This window comes from Gallus gallus, chromosome 20 (assembly GCF_016699485.2).
Source record: "Gallus gallus isolate bGalGal1 chromosome 20, bGalGal1.mat.broiler.GRCg7b, whole genome shotgun sequence".
NCBI classification, from domain to species: domain Eukaryota; kingdom Metazoa; phylum Chordata; class Aves; order Galliformes; family Phasianidae; genus Gallus; species Gallus gallus.
Window position 1 is genome coordinate 6,249,953 of NC_052551.1, and position 23,084 is coordinate 6,273,036.

The 23,084-nt window shown below is 37.9% G+C and overlaps 2 protein-coding genes across 9 annotated transcripts in view; one reads left to right on the forward strand and one right to left on the reverse strand.

Moving 5' to 3' along the window:
- Positions 1 to 10,782, forward strand: part of NCOA3 (nuclear receptor coactivator 3) — a 75,667-nt gene extending 64,885 nt beyond the window's left edge. For 2 of the 4 annotated variants that reach the window (XM_004947051.4, XM_004947054.5), the window contains exons 15-24: positions 268 to 459; positions 1,016 to 1,255; positions 2,001 to 2,127; positions 2,631 to 2,802; positions 3,602 to 3,898; positions 4,818 to 4,922; positions 5,361 to 5,583; positions 5,779 to 5,953; positions 6,508 to 6,649; positions 7,574 to 10,782. In XM_004947051.4, coding sequence (XP_004947108.3) covers positions 268 to 459; positions 1,016 to 1,255; positions 2,001 to 2,127; positions 2,631 to 2,802; positions 3,602 to 3,898; positions 4,818 to 4,922; positions 5,361 to 5,583; positions 5,779 to 5,953; positions 6,508 to 6,649; positions 7,574 to 7,585 — 1,685 coding nt within the window. In that variant the 3' untranslated portion in view covers positions 7,586 to 10,782. The remainder of the gene's footprint in view (positions 1 to 267; positions 460 to 1,015; positions 1,256 to 2,000; positions 2,128 to 2,630; positions 2,803 to 3,601; positions 3,899 to 4,817; positions 4,923 to 5,360; positions 5,584 to 5,778; positions 5,954 to 6,507; positions 6,650 to 7,573) is intronic. The other 2 variants (XM_004947056.5, XM_025142394.3) reach the window with 2 other exon arrangements.
- A 1,604-nt stretch (positions 10,783 to 12,386) lies between these two features.
- Positions 12,387 to 23,084, reverse strand: part of SULF2 (sulfatase 2) — a 149,984-nt gene continuing 139,286 nt past the window's right edge. For 3 of the 5 annotated variants that reach the window (XM_040650930.2, XM_015296715.4, XM_417386.8), the window contains 10 exons: positions 21,291 to 21,534; positions 19,661 to 19,757; positions 18,334 to 18,428; positions 17,169 to 17,228; positions 16,599 to 16,768; positions 15,961 to 16,103; positions 15,639 to 15,762; positions 14,258 to 14,288; positions 13,910 to 13,966; positions 12,387 to 13,201 (listed from right to left, as the gene is read on the reverse strand). In XM_040650930.2, coding sequence (XP_040506864.1) covers positions 13,171 to 13,201; positions 13,910 to 13,966; positions 14,258 to 14,288; positions 15,639 to 15,762; positions 15,961 to 16,103; positions 16,599 to 16,768; positions 17,169 to 17,228; positions 18,334 to 18,428; positions 19,661 to 19,757; positions 21,291 to 21,534 — 1,052 coding nt within the window. In that variant the 3' untranslated portion in view covers positions 12,387 to 13,170. The remainder of the gene's footprint in view (positions 13,202 to 13,909; positions 13,967 to 14,257; positions 14,289 to 15,638; positions 15,763 to 15,960; positions 16,104 to 16,598; positions 16,769 to 17,168; positions 17,229 to 18,333; positions 18,429 to 19,660; positions 19,758 to 21,290; positions 21,535 to 23,084) is intronic. The other 2 variants (XM_040650938.2, XM_040650939.2) reach the window with 1 other exon arrangement.

Here is a 23,084-nt window from a genome sequence, read left to right on the forward strand (position 1 = left end):
TTCTAACATTTCAAAATGTTAGAAACATGATTCATTATGGAATGTAAATTAAAATGAACTTTCTAATGTCCAGGGCCAAAAGGAGTTGCATTTGGCTTTGCCTGTACAATATCTTAAGTATGTATTCAAAATGTGATGTGGGCAATGAGAATATAAGCAGAATAGCTATTCTTGGTTTGTTTAAGGTCAAAAATACATGCCTGTAAATAGATACAACTTATGTAAGTTGCTAATAGTTCTTTCTGTTTAAAATATGTAATTCTTTAGCAGGTATGAGGAGTCCCCAGTCTGTGCAGGCTGCCCGCCCACCTTTCAACAGAGCCATGTCTTTAGACAGCCCTGTGGGCTCAGGTGCTTCAGTGAGGAATGTCAATGCATTCTCCATGTTACAAAAGCAAAACTTGATGGGTGGAAGTCCAAGAATGACTGAAAACCAGGAAAGCTTCGGAGCAAATATTGGTTTGTTGACTATAGAAGTAATTCTTATTGTAAAAGAAAAAGCTTTAAAGTTAAGAACATTACAAGATTATAAAATGAGCTCTGGGAGAAGAAACCCTAAAGAATATTTATTTCTTAATGAGCGTATAAATACTTCTCAATTATTATCTCTAGTTCAAATTATAATAACGCAGCCATTCATCTGTACATAATTACCAGTAGTTCACTGTTACTTAATAGTTAAATATTTTCTGGCTATTATGAGTTTTTAATTTAATGTATGTTTTTTATACATAAAAGCAAGAATAAATCACAATGGCAGTCAGTCATTAACATTTTAAAATATATTTAGATGAATATAACTGTTTGATTTTAAACATGGCATGGTAAGCTTTAATTGCTTTTGTAGATGTTAGGTGAATTGCATTGTCATTGACACGTGTCCTTGCTGGTAAAACAAAACAAACAAACAAACAAAAAAAGCCATAAAATCCAGTTAATTATAAAATAAAAGCACATCGTACATTCTAGATGGAAAAAATAATTTTTTTTTTTTTTTTTTTGCTTTTCATTATAGCAAGTACTCCCAGCAGAGGTGTATCTATGAATCAACATCAATCAGGAGACTGGGGTTTGCCAAACTCGAAGGTTAACAGATTGGAACCTACAAGTTCTACTTCCATGTTGAGACAAGGAGCTGAGTTCAGTGCATCCCTTCCCAGACCCACAGCAGGTGGCTCTATGCCTGGGCTGCCCGTCCGTTCTAACAGCATCCCTGGGACAAGACCAATGCTACAACAGCAAATGATGCATATGAGTAAGTTCTTGAATTTTTCTTGTGATACTTAGCACTATCTCATTTTCTTTAGCAAGCATTCATCATCAAAATCTTTTCAGTTTTGGTACAATCGTAGCTTCTCATCTGAAGACTGTACTTCTTTAGTTAAGACTATTGTTCTCCCCTGACTGGGGCATTTTATGACTTTTTGATTATATTGGTATTATTTTCTGGTGTCCTATTTCATATAGAGATTATTCAAGCTGACTTTACAGTCGTTTTTGGATAATTTCTCTATTTTTATTTCTTTACTGTAGTACTTCTCTCATAAGCTCCAAGAACTAGATGCCCTTTATGATTTAGGTGAAGATATTAGTATTTTAATCAAATTAATTCATTGCATTAATTTGTTTAATGATCTTTAACATAGATTTTTTTATTATTATTATTTTTTTGCTGTGAACTTGTTAGCGATCAGGGTTGTTATTTTTAAAGCTTTTTCTTGAGATTTTCAAAACTCATCTCATGTAGATTGTCCAAATTTCATATGAAACTGCTTTTCAAATTCCGGTACTCATTTAAGTACCCATATTTAAATCTGTGGTCTCTCACATTTCTGAAGTCATCTTAATTGTGAATTTATATATGTATGCACTTTGAAATATGCCACTGGAAGGCTCTTGAAGCTGCTTCACTATTTGTGTGATCATCCATAGTGCTTAGTGTGAACACTGGACAGCAAGGTGACACCTTTTGCTTTAAAAACAACTGTTTTACCTTACAGGATCAAATGAGATTAACATTGGTATGGGGGGGAATCCTTACGGACAGACAGGACCAACCAGCCAGCCAGGATCGTGGCCTGACAGCATGCTGTCCATGGAGCAAGCATCACGGGGTTTACAAAACAGGTAGAATTAAGGAAATTTTTTTAAAAAGTTTGAATACAACTGTTCACTGCTAATCAAGAGCACTTAAGACCTGGAAAAAAATCAGTACGACATATACATAGGGGATAAAGAAAGTCAAAATCTCTATCCAACTCTGCTGCTGCTCTGTCACTGGATGGATGGTTATTGTTTAACCCAGCTCCACAAATGGCATTCCTAACAAAATCGGTCAATCCTTGAGTTGAGAGGCACAGAGAAAAGAGTTGGGAAAATCTTAAACTATGTCTTCCTTGCACATGCAGAAGCTAATATTTAGATGTGAGGAGAAAACAAAATTTATGTCTATTCAAGGCTAGATGACGGTTGCCTGGGCATTTCAGGACCTAAATTTGGCCCTTAAGTTCTTCAGTCTTCCGGGTGATTATAGTACTTTCTTATTGCCAAGTAAATAATGTACTGTATGAAAGCTAAGCGCATGCCTTTGCAGTCGATAATGGTTGCGTTTTTTTAAAAAATATTTATAGACAATTAGTGAGAAACTCTTTGGATGACCTCTTAAGTGCAGCACCAAGTGTGGAAGGCCAGAATGATGAAAGGGCTCTTTTGGATCAGCTGCACACATTGCTGAGTAATACGGATGTCACAAGCCTGGAAGAAATTGACAGAGCTCTAGGAATTCCCGATCTTGTAAACCAAGTAAGAAGGAAGAGATTCTGGTCACTTTTTTCTTTTCCAAAAGCCTGTGTTATTTTGGTACTGGGGGGAAAAAAAAAAAAAGTGAAGAGAGCCTCCTCATTTACATGTCTGGCTTCACTTTCTTGTGTCCATTTTTCTGAATCTTTGGAAACATTTCTTCTGAGTAATGTTTTTCATTGGAGAACTTAAGTATTGATTAAACTTCTTTTGAGTTAAATAAGTAAATAAAATGGTATCCTCTTATCTATGTTTATTATCATTTTTCTTGGTATATAATTTGTTTTATTTTTTTCAGAGAGCGTAAACCATTGTAATTCTATAAGCAGAGAATGAGTTAGGTTTCTTTAATATAACTGTAGTCAACTGAGCTGGGACTGAAATGTTTTACTGGCAGTTAATGAATAGGATATTTTCATCTCTTTCAATTTCAGCTTGAATTTTCATGACTAGCAAATAGGAAAAAAGAAATTCTGTTCAATACTTTGGAATTCACTGGAAAACACAAAATCATGCTGTCATTTGTACAAACTGCAGTTGAAAAGAGCAGAAGGGCTTTTATAATGATACCAATCTGCTTATGCAAGCACTGATCAGCAGAAGTGATTTTCAAGTAAATTACTAATAGTCGCTTGTGCTATTTCTCTTGTTCAGAGACAAATTTGATAGTAATCTAGTCATGCTATTTTCTACTCAAGAAACAACTGGTCTTTGTATGATACATTAGTTATGTCGGTTTTTTTTAACAATTCATACTTTGACGGTGCTTTCAATAGCAATATATGTTCTATATCTCTTAAAGGGGCAAACTTTGGAACCCAAACAAGATTCATTTCAAGGTCAGGAATCCGCAGTGATGATGGACCAAAAGCCTTCGTTATATGGTCAGCCCTACCAAGGGCAGGGCACAGCCTTGCCAGGAGGCTTTAGTAACATCCAGGGACAGCAGCCATCCTTTAATTCCGTGATGAATCAGATGAGCCAACAAAACAATTTTCCACTTCAAAGTATGCATCCTAGAGCAAATGCAATGAGACCTCGGACCAATACACCAAAGCAGCTCCGCATGCAGCTCCAGCAGAGGCTTCAGGGGCAGCAGGTAATCTTTTCCTGCCTCTACTTTTCTGTCTTGTTTCAGAATGAGGTGTGCACTAACCTTTATTGCTTCAGGAATATAGAAGTTGGCATTACAGCAGATGATTGTAAGAATTGAACTTTTATTTTAACAGTGTTTTTCACAGTGGCTACCCAATACCTGTAGATGTGAAAGAACCTTTATTAGGACAAGTATTTATCTTTCATCCACCTCACTATAGATTGAATTGGTTCTCTCAGCAGAGCAAGTTTTTGCTAATTAAAACAGTAATCCTGTAGTACACAGATGTGGATGGTCTCATTATCCATGCTAAAATTTAGTTTTTTTTCTGAAAATCCTTGAATATGATTTTAGTATGGAATATACTGCTGAATGGAAAGAAATGCTGTGGTCATTGGGAAATGCACTTGGATGTGATGGTTGGAAGGTTTAGATAATGGAAAATTTACAAATAAAACTCAAGAAACAGAGAGTGCTGTGTGATGTTGAATGGCAAGGTTAAATCCTTGGGAAATAGTGTGTTCTGTCTTGACTGTTCCATTACACTAATTCAAACTGCATGGATTTGCAGTATTGTGAAGGAGATGGAAGGAGACAGAGACACACCAGCAGCTGTGCTTACAATACTAACATTCTGCCCATAATGTGATTGGGAACAAAGAGATGGTGTGCTATATATTTGCTCTACAAATGAGCACTTTTTAAGAATAAAAAAAAAGCCTGTAATTGCTGTACTGTTTGAATGGTTTTTCTTTTTGTATGTCTTTTTTGAGCTTAATAATAAATACCTTGGTACTTTATGTGATCAAACAAGGAAAAATTAACCATTGTTCTTTAATCAAGAGGTGGTAAAGCAGTTGGTGGTATTTTGAGCAAGTACTGGTGTTTTCAAACTAACATTGCTGAAATATCTTTTTCTAAGTTTATGAATCAAACCCGTCAAGCGCTTGAAATGAAGATGGAGAATCCAGGCAGTAGTAATAGCTCAGTGATGAGACCAGTAATGCAGCCACAGGTGGGATCACAGGTAAGTATTGCACTAACCATTTCTGAAACAGTCAATTTTATATGGACACATCTTTTACAGGTCTGCTTAGAGCGTGGGTCTTACTTTTCATGGAATGATAGCATTATTTTTTCTTTCTTTCCTTCCCATCTATCATGATGAAAAAAGATGAGTTTTCTACTTCTCTTACTCATTGACTTGAGGGGTTTGTTCATTGCTCCATGCTGTCAGTGCAGTGTGCTAAAGTCTTTTCCATATAGGAAAAATCAGACTACTGCATCACCTGTTCAGTACTGATAACATCTTATTTTTAATACTTTTTTGATCTAGCTGTGGATTTATTAACTTTCTGCTCTGGTAATGGTTATACTATGTCTTAAAGTGTGAGCATATTGATTGACTGACAACTTGTTTTGCAAAAAATTTTCTAATATAATTTTTCTTTTCTTTGGGGGTTAGCAGCAAGGTTTTCTTAATGCTCAAATGGTGGCTCAGCGTAACAGGGAGCTAATAAGTCATCATTTTAGACAACAGAGGATGGCAATGATGATGCAGCAGCAACAACCTCAGGCCTTCAGTCCACCACCAAATGTGACTGCCTCAGGAAGCATGGATAGTGGTCTGACCGGCCCTCCAATGGCTCAAGTTCCTCCACAGCAATTCTCCTATCCACCTAATTATGGTACAAGTACTAATAACAGATTTTTATTATGTCTGGCTGGTGTTCTCTTCCCTTTTTATTATTAATCCAAATTGGCTAAATTCTGATTATTCAAATACTCCTACAAAATAGGTTATTTTTTTCCCCTCCTGTAAGAAGATAAACTAAAAGTGCTAGGTCATGGTAACTGAAGGGAATTTTTCTTTGTCTTGTAAGGAATAAGCCAACAGCCTGACCCTGCATATAGTAGAGTATCAAGCCCTCCCAATCCAATGATGGCATCAAGAATTGGACCTTCCCAGAATCCTATGATGCAGCATCCTCAGACAGCACCAATGTACCAGTCTCCTGAGATGAAGGGCTGGCCGTCGGGGAGCATGGCCAGGAGCAGGTGAAACGTGCAGCTATAACTTGTTGCTCAAAAACTGTCTTTCATTTTGTCCAAATGGAGAAACGTTGTTAAATTATTTTAGGAAGAGGGTTTAAAGAGGGAAATACAGTGGCATTTCTAACATCTGTCTTGTCCTTGATCCTGCTCTGCTTTATGAAATCAACAGATTAAACATATCTAGCCCCACTTGTTTGTGTTGGATCTGTGCAGTAGCTGGAAACAATATTCATTCATTGTATACTGGAAAAATAACTTGGGGGAAACGTGGTGGTATAGAATAGTGTTATTAGTGTACAATACAGCCTTAACTGAAGCCTCCAAAAACAAAACAAAAAAAAGTTTTAAGAGGAAATGCGTACACATACTTCTGTATGTATTTAAAGCTTCAAAATTTCTACATCAAATAGTATGCAGAAACAAGTAAATATAGCTTTAGTAAATGTAGTTTTAGGCTTCTGTTTGTAACAGTTCTTTCACATGTTGGCAGCTGGTGCAGGGAGTGTAATATCACGAGTAAACTTCTTGAAATGTAATTTTGTCATTTTGTGCTTCAGTTCTTTCCCACAGCAACAGTTCAGCCATCAAGGTAATCCTGCAACGTACAGTATGATGCACATGAATGGCAGCAGTGGCCATATTGGACAGATGAACATTAGTACTGTGCCTATGTCAGGGATGCCTATGGGTCCAGACCAGGTAAGCTATACATAAGGAGGAGTGATCATCTATTGACTGTTTTCCAATTGAGTATGATATGCTTGAAGTCATTCCTCCGGCACAATTCTGTTCTGTTTCCCTGTTTGCCTTTATGTCTGTGGACCTGCAACTTGTGTGTCTCAAGAAATACATTATTTTTTGAGATATTCTAATGAAATCCATGATAAACCCAAGCAGCAGCGATTAGTTGTTGCCTCTGAAGTATCATATATAGGATCAAAGTTTGGACTGCAACAAAGGGAGCCTGGAGAAACCCCAGAAAGCAGAGCACAGGGATTGTAAAAGGTAACTTGAGGAACATGAGTTGGACTAAGAAACCTCTCTGGTAGTGCAGTATTTTATAGAAGAAACTCATGATGATGCTCACCCTTATACTACCTTAGAATACTTTATGTATGCATAGCAAGACACTGTGGAAAATTTAGACCACTTGTTCAAGGGAAAAGTGAGCTTACACTGCAAAGAAGGCTAAAGTACTTCTGCTGTAATCTTTCCGTAAAATACCAAGAAATGGGCAGTATAATATTGAGATAAGCTAAGTCACCAGTACCTTGTGACATTTTGTCTGAGGTACCTGGGCAAGTGGCCGAAGTAACCTGAGGACTTCTGCAAGACAAGTACAGTATGAGAGGACTTACCCTTATAAAGAGGGGAGAAGGACTGAGAAATGTCAGATTTTCCAAAACCACGTCATACAGTGAAGATAACCAAAGAGTGTGTGTAGGGAGTTCTGGGACAGCATTTCTTTTCTACACATCTCAAAAATGGAATACCATAATACTGCTCTGCTTAAAAATTGACTATCAGTACTTTCCTTTTCAAAATGCAACATGTTAACCGGTTATTCCAGCAGAGGCTTTTTTAAAATTTTCTCTGATGAAGCTGTCTTCCTTTCTTCAACAGAAATACTGCTGACAGCTGCACCTGTGATCTCCAACCGAGAATGCGCTGTATTAATGATGCACTAGTATTAGAAGGGAAGTTACGCATTATTCATGGCAACTAGTCCTGGCTTTGTGGAAGTGATTTTTCCTGCTAATCACCATGATGTCCTAAGTTATTTCATTGAGGAAAAGACGAAAACAAACTTTTTTAGTAGAAGCGGTCTGTATTACTGTATATTGTGCTGTACAAAAAAGGTCATATTTTTGGCGCTCTGCCTCTAGAAATGTGAATTTGGCAATGGCATTTTAGTAAGTATGATGGGTAGAGCCAGCCCTGAAATACCTTGTCTATTTACTGTAGCTATTCAAAGCCCTTTATCTACAGGCAGACAAAAGTGCCTGGAGAAATCATAGTGATAAGAACTTTCTGATTTCTCTAGTAAGAATATCTGACAGAGAATGTAGTTCCTAGCCTTGACTCTTTTATATGAATTCCTTAATATAAATGCTGCTTTTAATCCCCTACTCCCCAAGAGTCAGGATTTCCCAGGCAAAGTTATCAGTGCAAAATGAATTGGCACATATTATTCCAAAATTCTGTCAATTGATGCCAAGGGGTAAAACGAGAGGTTGATAAATTTAAATTATTTAAATGCAATTATGACTAATATTTACGTATTGATGTGCAGCTGAGTGCACTTTATAGAAGACTATATAATGGATTAATGCAATATCTTTAATAAGGACTTAATATGAAGGTAGGGTGTACTCGTGTTCCTTCTCAAACACAATCTCTTAAAAATTATTTGAAAAGACTGCATAGTGTGTTTTCTGTGTGTGGAAATCAGAGCAATAATCTTTCATCATTTTGAAAATAACTTCAGAAAACTCAAGGCAAGGCACTGCAGTCTGAATCAGAATTTTGCAGTCTTTTTGTGAATAAATTTTGTAAATATGTTCTTTAAGATAATGTATTATATATATGACTTTTGTAGGTCACTAACTCATTTTTGCAGAGTTTGTGAAGCTAAATATTTAACTAAATTGATTTCTGTAAACTCAGCGTAGTTGAGGTCCAAATAGAATACTTTTTTTTAATTAATGACTTTGAAGCTGGGTGACCTTGGCCCACACCTTTCTCCTCTTTGGTCTTCGACACTTCATTTATTTTTACATCTTTAACATGTAGCTTTTTATAAAAGACCAGTTGTTCAATGCTTTCTCCACCTGTGAGCACTTTGTTATGTTTATTTTTACATATGGCAGTTGGACAAAAAGGCTCTGCATTTTAAGATGTTGTGATGGTCATGTCTTTCTCTATTATCTTGCCTTTTCAGCTGATGGATCCAGACTGTGTCTTTTTTGGTCAATTTTAATGAACTCTACCTGTTCTTCAAAAGAAGTCTGTCTGTTGCAAAATATTTGTTGTTATGTGACATCCAGAAATCTTTAAGGATATTAAGCCACACTTTAACCAAATGTCTGCACCTCATTGGATTGTTCTAATAGTGATGAATGTATTTTCTGAGCAGGCTTCTCTTGTGTCAGTATTTAAGTTTGGTTACAAATTTGTTCATATTATTTGCTGATGGTTGTTTTTTTTCCCTCCTACTTTGGTTCCTGGAAATGAAGATCCTGTTGCAGTTTTTCCAGTCTCAGGCAGTTACAGTGAGTCAGACCCATAGACTTGCATAAGGGATGACCCAGAAATGTTTAAGATATATGGTGCTTTTGCACCGTTGTTCACTGTATAGTGGAAAATTGACTTTTCCCAAGTGAGTATGGAAAAAAAAAAACATTCTCAATTGCTTCTTGGTACTGTAAGTGTGAGGTGGTTTTATTTTTAAGAATATGCAGTGATCTTCCATTTTAATAGACATAACTTACCTAGAAAAAAACTTCAGAATGTTCCTCCTTAGCAAAGAGCCAGTTGTGTTCCAAAGAGAACGTAGATTCCATCTACTTTATGCAACCCTGTCTTTGCAATTAGAACTGAATATGTAGACTTGCTGGTAGTATTTATTTGATACCTTCAGTCCAATTCAGGTGTGTTTTTTTTTTTTTTTTCAATGCAAAACTCTCAAAAGGCTGAGGAACTTTCATCATCTTATTTCTTAGGACGTATCTATTTGTTGAGTAAGTGCTGCCTACTGAAGTCAAAAGGCAACAGGCATTTGCCTTTTGTATCAAATGAGAGTAGAACAGTCCTTGTATTTTGTAGTTATTCATTATATTGATGGAAACTACAAACGCTGGTTGCTTTCATTAGGTGAGCTCTTAGACTGTGCACTACTTTATACATTGTGCCCTGTTGTTTTTTTTTTATGAGTGATTCTGTTTATACATCTATGTATAACTGGTACTTGACCAGTGTTATAAAGGATCATCAGTTTCTCATCTGTATGTAGAATGTTGGAGCTTTCTCGTACAGTACCTACTTTTTTGCTAAATCCAAAGATTCTTAGTTTAAACTTGATTAGGGGGGAGGGTGCATTTTTTATAATGAATTGATAACATCTTTCTTGGCAACACTGATCCTGAATACTACATCTAGTTCAAAAAGCTTATCAGCTGCAGTAAGTAAAACTTACCTTGAAACAAGTTAGCATTTATATCTCCACCAGTTCTGATTCGGTTCTGCAGCAGCAGATTTTTCTGAGTATTTTTTTTGAACAACAACTGTGTAACATTTCTCACCTGCAGGAGGGCAGTTAGCTAGCACAGCCACTCTGATCACTGCTGCACACTGAGCATAGTTTTGCTGCTTGTCTTTGTTGTTCTTTTGATCGCAGAAACTATGTGTTTATAAAATTCATATGTAGTACCTTTATCCAATCTCGGTCTAAAATTCTGCTTTTAAATTTAGGAAATCAGGACCACTTTTCAGTTATAAGACAGAACTATTTGAATGTTGTACCAATTAGCACAGATTTTATTTTTGAATTTATGTGCAGACTACCAGGTGATTGAATGATACAGCAAGTATAAAACCATGTTATGTTGAGAGCAATATTTTTAAAAATTCTCAGGAGAAGGCATACAGTATTGAGAATTGCATTTAAGTTTAGTTTACGTTAAGTATTGCTTGAAATATCTGTATCTATGTTGCAAAACAGAAAACCTTGGGGACTGAGTTATAAAAGAGTTGGTTGTAAGGTATTACTGCTCTTCTGATTTTTGTGTTTGGATGTTAATAATAATGTAAATAAAGGTTTCTATTTAAAATCAGAACTTGGTGACAAGGTGTATTAGCTTTCTGATACTTTGAGGCTGACAGTTGTATCCTCATAAGGTCATAGAAAATTTGCTACTATTAGGAAACAGCTGTAGCTGTTACTGAGGAAAGCTGTGGGCTAGCAAATAGATTTTTTTTTTTCCAGCTATCTGTAAAAGCTAAGGGAGTAATGACTTAAGGCCCCTCTGCCTGTGAGACCAGTTTAGCAAAGCTGCATCAAACCAAATGGAATTTGTCCTTTTCAACTTAAATACCCCAGCAGAGCTGAGAGGAGAAGCAGTAGCTTTTCTGAACCTTTCAACAACCTACCTTTCAGAAAATGACAGGTACTTCTTACATAGACGTTCCACTGCTCAATTTTAGCGTGTGCATAAAGGACACGGTGACTTCAAGCTTCTGACTGACGTGTACCCGGAGCAGTAATACTGGCCATGCAGGATTCTGACAGTCTCATCCTCTTGTCAAATATTGTAGACTGAATGCAAAGAAAGGTAAGGGGAATTTTTTTTCATCTTAGTATTCTTTATGCATACAGACAGGTAAGGGGAGCCAGCTAATGTTTTTCCCTTGAAAGCAGCAAAATGTTTTTCTATTGGTAAATTTAAAGTCATTATTTTTTACTTGCTTGTATTGATCCAGGCTCTCATCACCTACCAGATGTTTCTTTTTTTTCTTTATAATCCATAAAATCTATAGCATGTTAGAGACAGAATTATGCCTAGATTAAGACAGGCATTTATATTTTGCAAGAAAAAATTGGAGAGTGTATTTTGACTCATTCATATGTGATGCATATACAAGATCAGACCTATTTTTACTGTATAGTGCATACAAGTAAGTTTTACTACATAGGCCCCTGTTGTTCAGAGTTTTCTAAATTCAGGTATATTTTCAAGGACAGGGGTGTGGTACCAGAGGTCTGTATCTCCTGTGAAATAATACCTCTTGAGTTACCTACTGTGCAAAAAGTATCAAAAGTCATTTCCTTGACATATCTTTACACTGTTTCCGGAAGTGCAATTTTGTGTTTTGCAAACTCTCTTTGTTAAGAGTGAAGGCCACAGTTGGTTGAGTGTTATCACACAAGCTTGCTGTTGCATGCGCCTCTAGAGTAGTTAGTTAGCAGATTAACGTGGAAAAAATGATAAAAATAGCACTGCTAGTGCCTGTACTACAGTGTATTTAATAACATCATTACAAAGATACTCAAATAGACTCTGTACACTGTGCTTCCTTAGTAAAATGATGGATCTTTTTCTTTTATAAGTAAGTTTTTAAACAATAACTCTCATTGAGAACATCTACTGTAGACTGAACTATAACTAGATTATAAGTTATTGGTCATGATTTTGAAGTTCGCAGAGAAGCCTTTTTTAAAAAATAAGTCTAAAATTTGCACTACAAAGCAAATGTTCCTTTCTGAAATGAATGGTTTCGGTCTTGAACACACAAAATAGTGCTACCCACGAAAAAACTTGATACAAATTTGATTTCATTAAAATGTAGGATGTACATTTACTGAAACTTCTGTACTTCTAAAAGCGGATGAATTCTGAAATGTGCTATGCAGGATTAAGTAACATTTTGAGAAATGGTATGTGGGCATTCCACACTTTTATTAACAAAATTCTTCACAACCTGAAGGAAATTATATTTTTAAACAGTATGCTGATGAATATTTACACAACCCCTCCAAAAATATGACATCCTGTTAGTCAAGATTTTCTCTAATTTTCCTAGAGGTGTCAATAGGATGGACAAGTAGATGTGGAACTAAAACATATCCTCAGAGGAGGAAATTTGAGAGATATCATGGTATTGAGAATATTCAGTGCTGCTCACTTGAATTCCTGAATCTCTTACGAGGTTTTTTTTCGCTGTTAACTTTACCCCCATTGGAAGCAAAGTGTCCATGATATACTTGGCTTTGAAATTTGTCTCCTTACATCCAAAGGCATAGTTGCACTGAAACATAGTTTACTTCCACTGTCTTTGAGGACACTTTGCCCACTGGGATGGCAATCCTCTTTGGGATGCAGCTGTATTTCCTCTTCTGTCAATTTCTGGAACAGAGTTAGTGGTATCTTCTTGAAGTAAAAAGCCTTGTGCAGCAGGTGAGGTATATAATCCAAAGCAAAAAGCAGGTACAAGAGTGGATCTGAAAGAGACCTGTATTCCTGGCAGCAGGTTCCTGTAATTTCACTTCATCTATTTAATTCACTCACCAGTGCAAACACTATCTATTTTGGCCTCCAAGTTCATCCAGTCCTCCAAGCTAACATTGAAATTCTTCTGAAATCATACATATTTTTGCTTAGTCTGTACACGAATTCAAGTTCTGGCCAGTTCATGTCCTCGCTGAGGTCCAGCAGTTGAGGCAGTTAGCCCTCCCATCCTTCCCACAGCTGTCCTCTTTAAAATAAAACAAACATGATTTAGTGTATAATGTTTTAGAGAAGTACTTGGAATGTTTTCAATGGTCCTATGCAGGGCAAAAACCTTTAAACTTTTTTTTCTTTTTTTTTTTTGTCTTTAAATTTATATCTTACCTTTGAGGTCTGGCAAGTTGAGAACTAATAGTACTGTACTGAGCTAAAGTATAATCTTCAAGTTTCAAAAGGCAGAAAAATAAGCAACAAACGATCCTGGAATTTAATATAATGTCAGAATAGCCCCAAATTTCCAGATTTTTTTAAATACAAATAGGACTACCATCTGTTCTAATTTGCTTTCTTTGCTCACAACTTGAGAGAGGCTGTGGTTGGATCAGTCCTCTTATTTCTGGACAGCGTGATAGAACATGAGGAAGCTTCCTCCTGTTCCAAGGTTAGACAAAACCAACATAATGCTCTATAATTCTTGTAGAAGAATTATAATTGAGAGTCCACCTATGCTCAAATTTGAAATTGCCTTAACCATACTATTGCTAGATTCCCATAAAACATGCACTAACAGGTTTTGTACAGCAGTAGTCAGCATAATACTTATTGTATAATTTAGAGGGCTTGCAACGTAGCATTCCCTGAGAACAGATGGTGTTAAAAAGGTGCTGCAGGCAAAAAGTAAAGAACGGAAAGGTAAGTAAAAGCTCATGCTTTTCATGAACTGCTCCCAACTCACAGTGACTTAGAAGATGATGGTCTCTTCACATCTGGCCACTTTCGACGCTGAAACTGCCTAATTTTCAAGCAGTAAAAGGAGAAAAAAGTTAACCATCACCAAGAAAACCAGCACTACAGTCAGAAAGATGAGGGAAGAGAAGAGTTTAGCATGAATTTTGACTGCAAATATTAGAAGAACATGCTGTAACACTGAAACAAATGTAGCTCCACTGTTTCAAGCTAACTCGGATAGAAAAACATTGCAAATGCCATTTTAGACGGTTCCTAATCTTGGATTCCTAACTCTTTAGCTTGAAGTCAGTACGGAGGAACAATCATTTAATTACATATATTTTAAAATCTGTACCTGTACTGCTCATAGCTTCCATCTTTAAGTCCTAGAAGAGGAAAAATTAACACGTTATTAACCATAGCCTGCAACAGATGAGACAGAAGGTAAGGCACAATTTAAAGAAAGACATAATGAACATGTTAATATTCTTAGGACTCTTATTTTCATATTTAATTCCTTATTCTAAGAAAAATAGGCTGTAAATTGAGATGATAAATTTGAAACTTTTCTGTAAATGTCCTGCAGTGGTTATTTAAATGCCAAGACCTGTTGATTTCAAACATACAGCTCTAGCTGGTACATGTACTAAATAAGACCTGAAATAACATTGGATTTCTGTGGACTTACTTGTGTAGATAACAGTATTTTTTCGAGTGACTGTGTTTAAGCTCTAATGGCTGCACATTTATTTATTATTAATTGCATTTTTTAAGTCATCTTAATTGTACTAAGGAGTAGACAAGATATGCAGTTTAAAAAGCAGAAATGTAATTAACTGTACTTTTTGTCTTGCTAAACTTAAATAACACCACCACAACCACCACCAACAAAAAGGAAGTGTATAAGCCAGATGATTTCTTGGTAGACCCAGGACAAATTTAAGGGATAAGAAATGATAAGATTAGAAAAAGAATACTTTCCTTCTTTGTGGAATATAAAGGCATAGTTAGAAGAGCACATCTTTTGGTAGCAGAGTGCATTCCTCAGTGCCTCCCTTTCTAGATCTGCTGTTACTTTACAACAACCCTGCACTAACACAGGGGAAATCTGATCAGCATAGGTACTCTTCTCTATTCTGAGGTTAAAGCTATTTCTGTAAGCCACTCATTAATAAGGCTGCCTGGACTGTATTGTCTCTAAAATAAATATTTATAAAAATTAAGTCTTCAGGTGGAATGCTGAAATTCAGCTGCTAGACTGGTTGCCCAGAGATTGTGCAGTCTCCATCCTTGGAGGTTTTCAAGATCCAAATGCATAAAGCCACGATGTAACACGGTCTGACCTCAGAGCTGACCCTGCAGTGAACACAAGGTTGGACTATCTGAACTCCAGAAATCCCTTCCAACTTCAGTTATCCCATGAGCCTGCAAGCTTGGAAGCAGCTATTAGGTATTCTTTCACTCATTTCATTAGTTTTGTTCTTTGCTCCTCTTTTCTCCCTGCATTTCAGCAGCTGTATAGTTCAGTATTCAAGTACACTATTTGAGTTTCTGGACCTGATACATAACACAAATTGAACAAACAATACAAAAATGTGTGCATGCAGTCATGCTCAACAAAACATTATAAGCATAAATACATTCTAAAATCCTTTTGATTAATGAAAGTGTCATGTCAGTTAAGTAAAAGACTCATTTATTGGGTGATCTCTGAGTATAACAGGAAAAGCACTTACCCAAATCTATGTTCCTAGTTCTTGGATTGCACTGTTTGTACCCTTTGCAGCTTCTTAGTTCCATGAGCTGGACGTGCAGTTGATTGAGAACATCTCTATCTAGCGTATTCACTGCATTAATTAGCTGCAATACATGGGGGCTCTTGTTACAGAATAGGTATTGCTTTGTATGGAATATATGTCATTTGTTTCCATCAGGAAAGAAGTTGGACCACATTACATGAATTGATGCATATGTATCTTGCACCAATACTGTGCTATTTCAATACATCATCAGTGAAGAACACTCGTACATTTCCAGAGCCATACAACGATAAGGTACCTGATATGGGTCAGTATTGAGATCAAAATACTCCAAAAATCCAGTAGCAAATTCACAGAACAGGAAGTTGTGGGTCTCGTTGATTGTCCTCAGACACCAGTATGTGTTGTTGTTGGCACTGGTACAAGCACAGAAAGGACCCACTACAAATGAAAACACAAAGACATAAGCTACATGTTGCCAGTTTTAGGCACTGCTTATTTTAGTACTTTTTTGTTCATGGCACTGCTTTACTCACAGGCAGTTACTCTGTCATTCTTGAATTCTAAAGCAGAGAATGCCTTTCACCATCAGCTTCTTGTTCTTTGCATACCTAGCTTTCAGAATACAGCTAATTTGAGCAGTGTCTGGCTAGTTGTTTTTCCCTGTCCTCACTGGCTAGGAAACATTCCAGCTGCTGAGACAACTGTACTCCGTACTGTCGTTTATGCAATAGCTGTAGGTATTCAAACACAGTTTGGGTTTTTAGGTTGCTGTTTTTTCTCCTTTGCCTGCTGTAAGGAAAATGCCAACACTGAAACACAGATTATTTAGTAGGAGGAAAACTATGTGCCTTTGGCTACTTAACTGATGATATGAGTAACTTCCAGAATCCTAACTCATCCTAGCCAGTATACTGCACCCAGATGTATCCTTACATGTCCACAGGGGCGCAGTTTGCCAGTGCTGGTTGTCATGGGTGAAGCAGGTCAGGCCAGGCATACTGCATGTGTCATTGTTTTTTATTCTCTTCAGCAGTTTGCGCAGTTTCTTCTTTCGTCTTTGCTCTCGAAGCAGCCACAGCCTGTCTTTCTCCTGTAGGGCTTTCCTGCACACATGAAACATTAGGGTCATGCTGACTCTGTTATACTTGAACACACCTAAAAAAAAAATGAAGCAGCTAATAAAATGAGCTGCTTTGAGGAAAGAAAGAACTGCTGTTTTCTTAAATGAATGGCTTCTCTTCCCAATGGCTCTGGGAATTACTCCTTGCAATTCCAAGATACTGGGAAACAAATGTAGCCAAAGGGGTTTAATGGGTTTGCCTGAAGTCTCTGATATGCATTTAGAAACATTCTACCACGGGCCTGGTTCCTTTCCCAGATACCTGTACTCTTCTTAGCATAGGATAAATGAAATATCACTTCTGCTTAGTTTTGGCTTGTTGAATAGACCGAATGTTACTATCTTGTATTTTCTCTGTTTCAAAGGAGAAAACCTTCACTTACTTGAAAGGGTGAAGATTAGATCCTTTGTGCCTCAGTTTGCTTTTGTGTTTTGAATGGTAACTGGAAAATAAAAGAGCATTGCTGATAAACAACAGTAAGAGAACCAATCCTGTTCACACTACACTTTCACTTTAAATCAAAGCAGATTTAAGCTAGTGTCACTTCTCCCTTCAATTTATTACTAGGAATATGTGGTGAATACAAGGCAGCTGTGCTGGACTGGATCAAGCATTTTCTGTGCCTCTTTTCCTTACATCATTTGTACATTATGACACCTGGTGGCCTACTACTGAATTGCAGTATGTGTCCAGACATCATTCCAGTGGTAATTTTAATTTTAGCTGTCATTAGTTTTTGTTTCCTCATATTAGGAAGATACCATCACAAGTTTTATAATTCAGAGGATAAGATGACAGAAAGCTAAAATCACCTTCCTGCTGTTTTCCTCCCAAATGAAGTAATGTATCAGTTGTCCAGACACAATTTAATGAAAGATGAAGTACCAACTACACAGAGACCTTCATGTGTTACCACTATCCTAGTACCATCTGATGCATTTAAAATCCCAAAGTCAAATTTACTAGGGAAAAAAAATAAAAATCTGCTGTGCTAAGTGGTGGTTACAAGATTGCATTTTCTCTGCTCCAGCTGTTAAATTACTGCTTCTCCTACAAGGCATAGCTGCTTAATATTGCACTATTGCTACGAGATGGGCCCTGAAGAATGGAACACCTGACCACTATATTATCCTTTATATCCTATATATCCATTATACTCCATTCTTATTAAGAGAGATGATTTGTGTATCATTCCACCACACTGAAAATCCCAGTGGAAAGCAAGTTTTCAGAAAATGGGCTGCAGAGCTTAAGATACCAATCTCTAGTATCTAACAGAAGCAACTTCACTATCTTGCATACCTAACTGTCACACCTAACTTTTAAAAGCATTTTATGTGATCTTCTGTATCACTGCCACTTGGCACAGAAGCAGCTGAATTTCTGCTGGCAGAAGACAGGCCTTGTACCAGGGACAGCTGCAGAAAGCATTAGGCAACAGTACAGGAGGCAACCACTTAGCAAAACCAATTCTAATCCTTTCTGTGAAGACAGATCAGCTGCACTTCCATAGTACAGATAACTACTCAGAAGTACACAAGAAATACCTTATCTTGTTACAGTCACACTCCTCAGGTCTCTTCTTCTTCAGATGCCCTCTCACCTCCCTCAGGTTTTTTATTTTATTTTGCAGAGTTTCAATCTAAAAAAATGAAACAAATAGGTTAAAAAAATACAGCACCACTGAATTTTATTCTAACCCTCTCAAACGCACTGCCACCAAATGCTTTCTTATCCCCACCTCCCATTTTCAGATTATCTACGTTTCTGAAAGGAAAATGCAGCCATGAGGAACCTTTTTGGGTTACAATTTGCCTGCAGACAGAATGTGAAAGCAGAGCATGGCACTGGAGGGAGAAAGGGACTGCCATGCAGTCTCAGGAGACGGACGATCCACTGCGATTTTCCCTCTTAGGGTCTTTAGTACATTTGCAAAGGAGAAAGGTTCCCCATAGGCAAATGAAGTCCTTAGAAGTTCAGCCTGCTACAAACCTAGCAGGGATGGGGAGTGCTGTAAGTCCCCTCTTCAGAGATTCTGGAAAAGTATCAAGTCTGTCATTTCACAGGGCGCTGGCAATGGCTGGCCATGCAGCATGTGCACTAGCAGTTAATTTCATTGTGCCACCCACATGGTTTATTTTTAACCACCTATTTCTTCAGTAAGTGAAACTCCTGCTTTTGTTCACCTAGCTCTCACACAGCACAGCCTGCTTCCATGCAGACAGGTATTGCAGGCTTCTGCTTCAATTCCTTGTACAACAAAAAAAAAAGTCCTCCAGTACGAACAATGAAGTCACTGCAAAACTACCATCAGAGACCACAAATCTGATGGGAGTACATAACTGATTGCTGAAGCACAGACAGATGACAGAGAGGTCAAGAAAAACAGACAAGGAATGCAGCCCTGTGATCCTAAATCAGAAACACAACCGGACAGAAGTGATCTCATTTTCTCTGGCACTCTAACCTAAGTTTGGGAACTTAGCTTACATTTTCTAAGAAACAAAAAAAGAACTGGAAGATCACGGTGATACTGAGATTGCCTTCTTCTAATTCTAGCAGACTTTTAGTAAGATTTTCAGTATGTATTTCCCTTAGTATGTGTCAATATGTACCACGGAAAGGGACCAGCAAGTTCTTAAGTAGGACTGCTGAGAATTTATGTAATTTGGTAAGAGATTACAGCAGGCCCTGCTTGGAATAACTTAATTATCTATGACATCTCTATTCAGACATCAGCCAGTAAGTTCAAAAGGTTCCAGGGAGGGACAAAGACAGCCAGAGGCAGACAGACACATACACAGCACGATCCTATCAGCCCACAGACAGGCTAAAATCACACGCTGAAAATGCGTGACTGATATCATCACTGACCTCGTGGTCGATATGAAGTTTGTGGTCCTTCCAAGCTTGCAGTGACCTGTACAGATCGGTGTCACACTGCACAGTGTCATTCTCCAGGATGTAGCACCTGGCCGTGGAGAAACAAACGGTGTTCACCACAGCAGATAAATGCATAATGCAGACAGCTGGTTTTAATTACACAGCTCCAGGACAGATGAGAAGTCAGATTGGAAATGACATGCAGAATTCAAAACAATGTTCACTCAAGAGAATAGGAGAATATCTTACAAGACGGGAAAGAAGTTTGGGTTGGAGTTGCCATGGAAATTTTTTAGAAGGAAGAAAAGAATTATCAAAAATATTCCTATCAAGTAGAACCTGTTGACTGCTTCATTTCTGCATGTAAATTGCGCTGCACAGAATTCTTGTTTATTCATTAGGCTGTCTACATAACTCATCTCTGCCAACTAGGAAGCACTGAAAGCATTACTCAGAAGCAATTTCCCTATGCATAATTAAGTAGTACAGGGATAGGGACAAGGAGAAAGTGCTTCTTTGTAAGACTTACTATAATTCTGCAAAGGAAAAAAATAAAGGCATTTTGTGTTTTTCTACAAAAGGAATAAACTTTTTCAAATACACCTCCCTGACTTCAAAGGCAAAATACCCTCTGACAATGTGGAGGGCTTTTATTTCAGTAACTTCTAATGCAGTCCAGGCGTTAAGATTTAAGGAAAAAACAAAAGGCAAAATGCTCAATGCACGAACTCGGTTAGTTTATTAGGGAATAACAAATATGTCCTTAATCCTGATTGCTTATTTCAGTTGAAGCTCAGGTTTTTTCAATATTCCTTTATTTTCTTTAAATCACCTCACGTGTTGCCCCACTGCCTTCTTTTCTGCAAGTGTTTGTGGGCACTCATCAGGAGTTACATACAACTTTCTGTGCCAGTTCCTTTTATGGATCTGGGATTCACCCAGTAAGGCAGCAAAGAATTGATTTAACACATTTCAGAAGAACAAACACACATAGTGACTTATAAGTCCTGCATATTCAAAAAAACTGAGGACTCTGCTGATGTCAGCCCGCCTACCTTTCCTTATATCAACAAGTCTCTAAAACTTTGTAAACTGAAGTCAAATGGAAAGCACAGATTGCAACAGCAGCTTACTTGCTCACATAGATTGAGGCAAGCTAATCATCACAGAATTTAATTCACATCATCAGTAGTTACTGATGGATTTTCTCATAATTCAGAAGCGCAAATGGTGATTCAAGTAAGTAAGTTCAGTTGGAGATGCACCATCAACCCCTAGATTTGCAAACTGAGAAACAGACTGTTAGCTATTAGAGTGTCTTTAAAACCCAGACAATTCCAGCAGCTCTCTCCAATGTTCCATTTCCCAAGGCTCACGGTTCACCCAACTGCATCAGTAATACAGATATTCCTTTCCTAGCACTGGGTACAGGAAGCTCTGAGAAGCTGCTGATACCCTGGGGACTGATTTGGTGTTTGAAATACAAAGCAACCAATGATAGGAAACTACAACCAGGTATCCAAAAGGGGCACAGTACGCTTATCAAAAGTTAATACATCCACTTATTTAAAGCAACCACTGAAGGAGCAAAAGCATATAGGAATACAGCACATGCACTCACCTATGTGTCACTTTTATTAGATTTGGGGCTGCATACTCTGCAATGCCTCCAGTGCCACTGTATTCAGCCATGTCTTTATCTTCCTCCTCACGAAGAACAGCCCTCTGCATCTTGTGCCGCTTGGTGATGTTTCTCGGTAAGACAGGTTGGTATCCATCCTCCAAACCCAAGTTAAACACGGCCCCGTTCAGCTCAACAGATACAGAGCGGGTAGAGCGATTCCGGGCATAGCTCGGTTTGTATTCTGCATGGAGAAAGAAGTAAGAGGATTAAGAAGAGAACAGCATGGTACAATTTGGTCTTCTGTGGTTCTTGGAAAAAATCTGCCCACATTGTGATACTGGAATTAACCTGATGACAAATGCTGTTTGTTGCAGCTTTCCTCTGGGGTGCCACCTTTTGCACGGATAGATGGGTTATGTTAAAGCAGGGGAGGGGCAGATATAATGCACAAGGATGGCAGAGGGAAAAGAATATGTATCTGTTCACCATCACCTTGCGAGCTCGTTCAAAGACACTCTGCTCTTCCCCCAGAAGTCGCTAGATGGCAGTAAGACCTTAAAAACGAATCAAGACAGCCGGGTGTGTAAGGTCAGCCTTCTGTTGGCTACTGTAAAATGCCCCCGTGCCAGAATTCTTGCAGCACTTCCCAGATTGTTGTCCCACGTTTCAGCAGGAAGTATCCCGTGTTAGCCTGAGCTTTTCCCCATTCCATGCTCTTTCTTCAAGATAAGCTTCTTGATTTCCATTGGAGGGATTAATATCTGAATTTTTACCTTTATTAGCATCTAATTCTTTTATTTGCAACTATTTTTCTCACGTACAGATCAGACAGCAAGTTTCCATGCTAAACACCACGCTCCTGTGCTATGCACTCCCTCACACTTTGCTTCTGTATTTGCAGCCCAAAGGCAAAATGAAATATTTGCTATGAATTGACATTGCACAGTATGAGATTCCCATTGATCTTTTTGCCTTTTACTGCTTTCCAAAGCTCTCTGTCCTGGCCCAAATGCCCCAGAGTTACTATTCTGTTTGGTCTGCAACAGCATGAATATATCCTAGTTATGGAATCTAATCCACATCTATATTTCTGTGCAGTCCATCTCTGGCTGTGTTTCCTGCTTGTTCCCAGTGACCCCTCACGTCACTCATTTCATTACTCATTACATTACATTACATTAAGCAGAATCATCTCACTCCTTGAGAAAAAAAAACCATGGAAGTTCCAAAGCCTCTTGTCTTCTCCCTGCCCGGTGCCTGACTCTGGGCTCTGTATTCATAGTCTGGAATCATCTGAGATGTTACTGGAAGCAAGTCTTGGTGTTTCTGGTCACCTCCCCTCTACACAGAGCTGGAGCACAGCACACGTCAGCAGAACAGAACTGACTCTTCCTTCTGCAATCTGATAAGGGGAAAACTCAAGCAATGTGCCCAATGAGAAGAGCAGCATTTCCTGTAATCCCAAACTCCACAGAAGAGACATTTATGTCAAGGCCAAACTTCCCAGCAAAACAAGCAGGCAAAAAAAAGAATGGGAGGTAGAACAACCAAAATTGACAAAAGCAACACTTACATCAGTAATGCTTTGGCATCAGCACAGACTGACTAACTTCGCTCAAGATGCCTTGCATGAAATCCAAATGGATCGCGTAATCTCAATGGCCATTTTGTAGACATGGAAAGAGAAAAAAACACCTCCTCCCACCTGCAAGTAGTCCAGCTGTGCACACGTGTTAGTACCACACACACAGTGCAGAACACCAGCTGGACTGCCTGGTTTAGCACATTTTC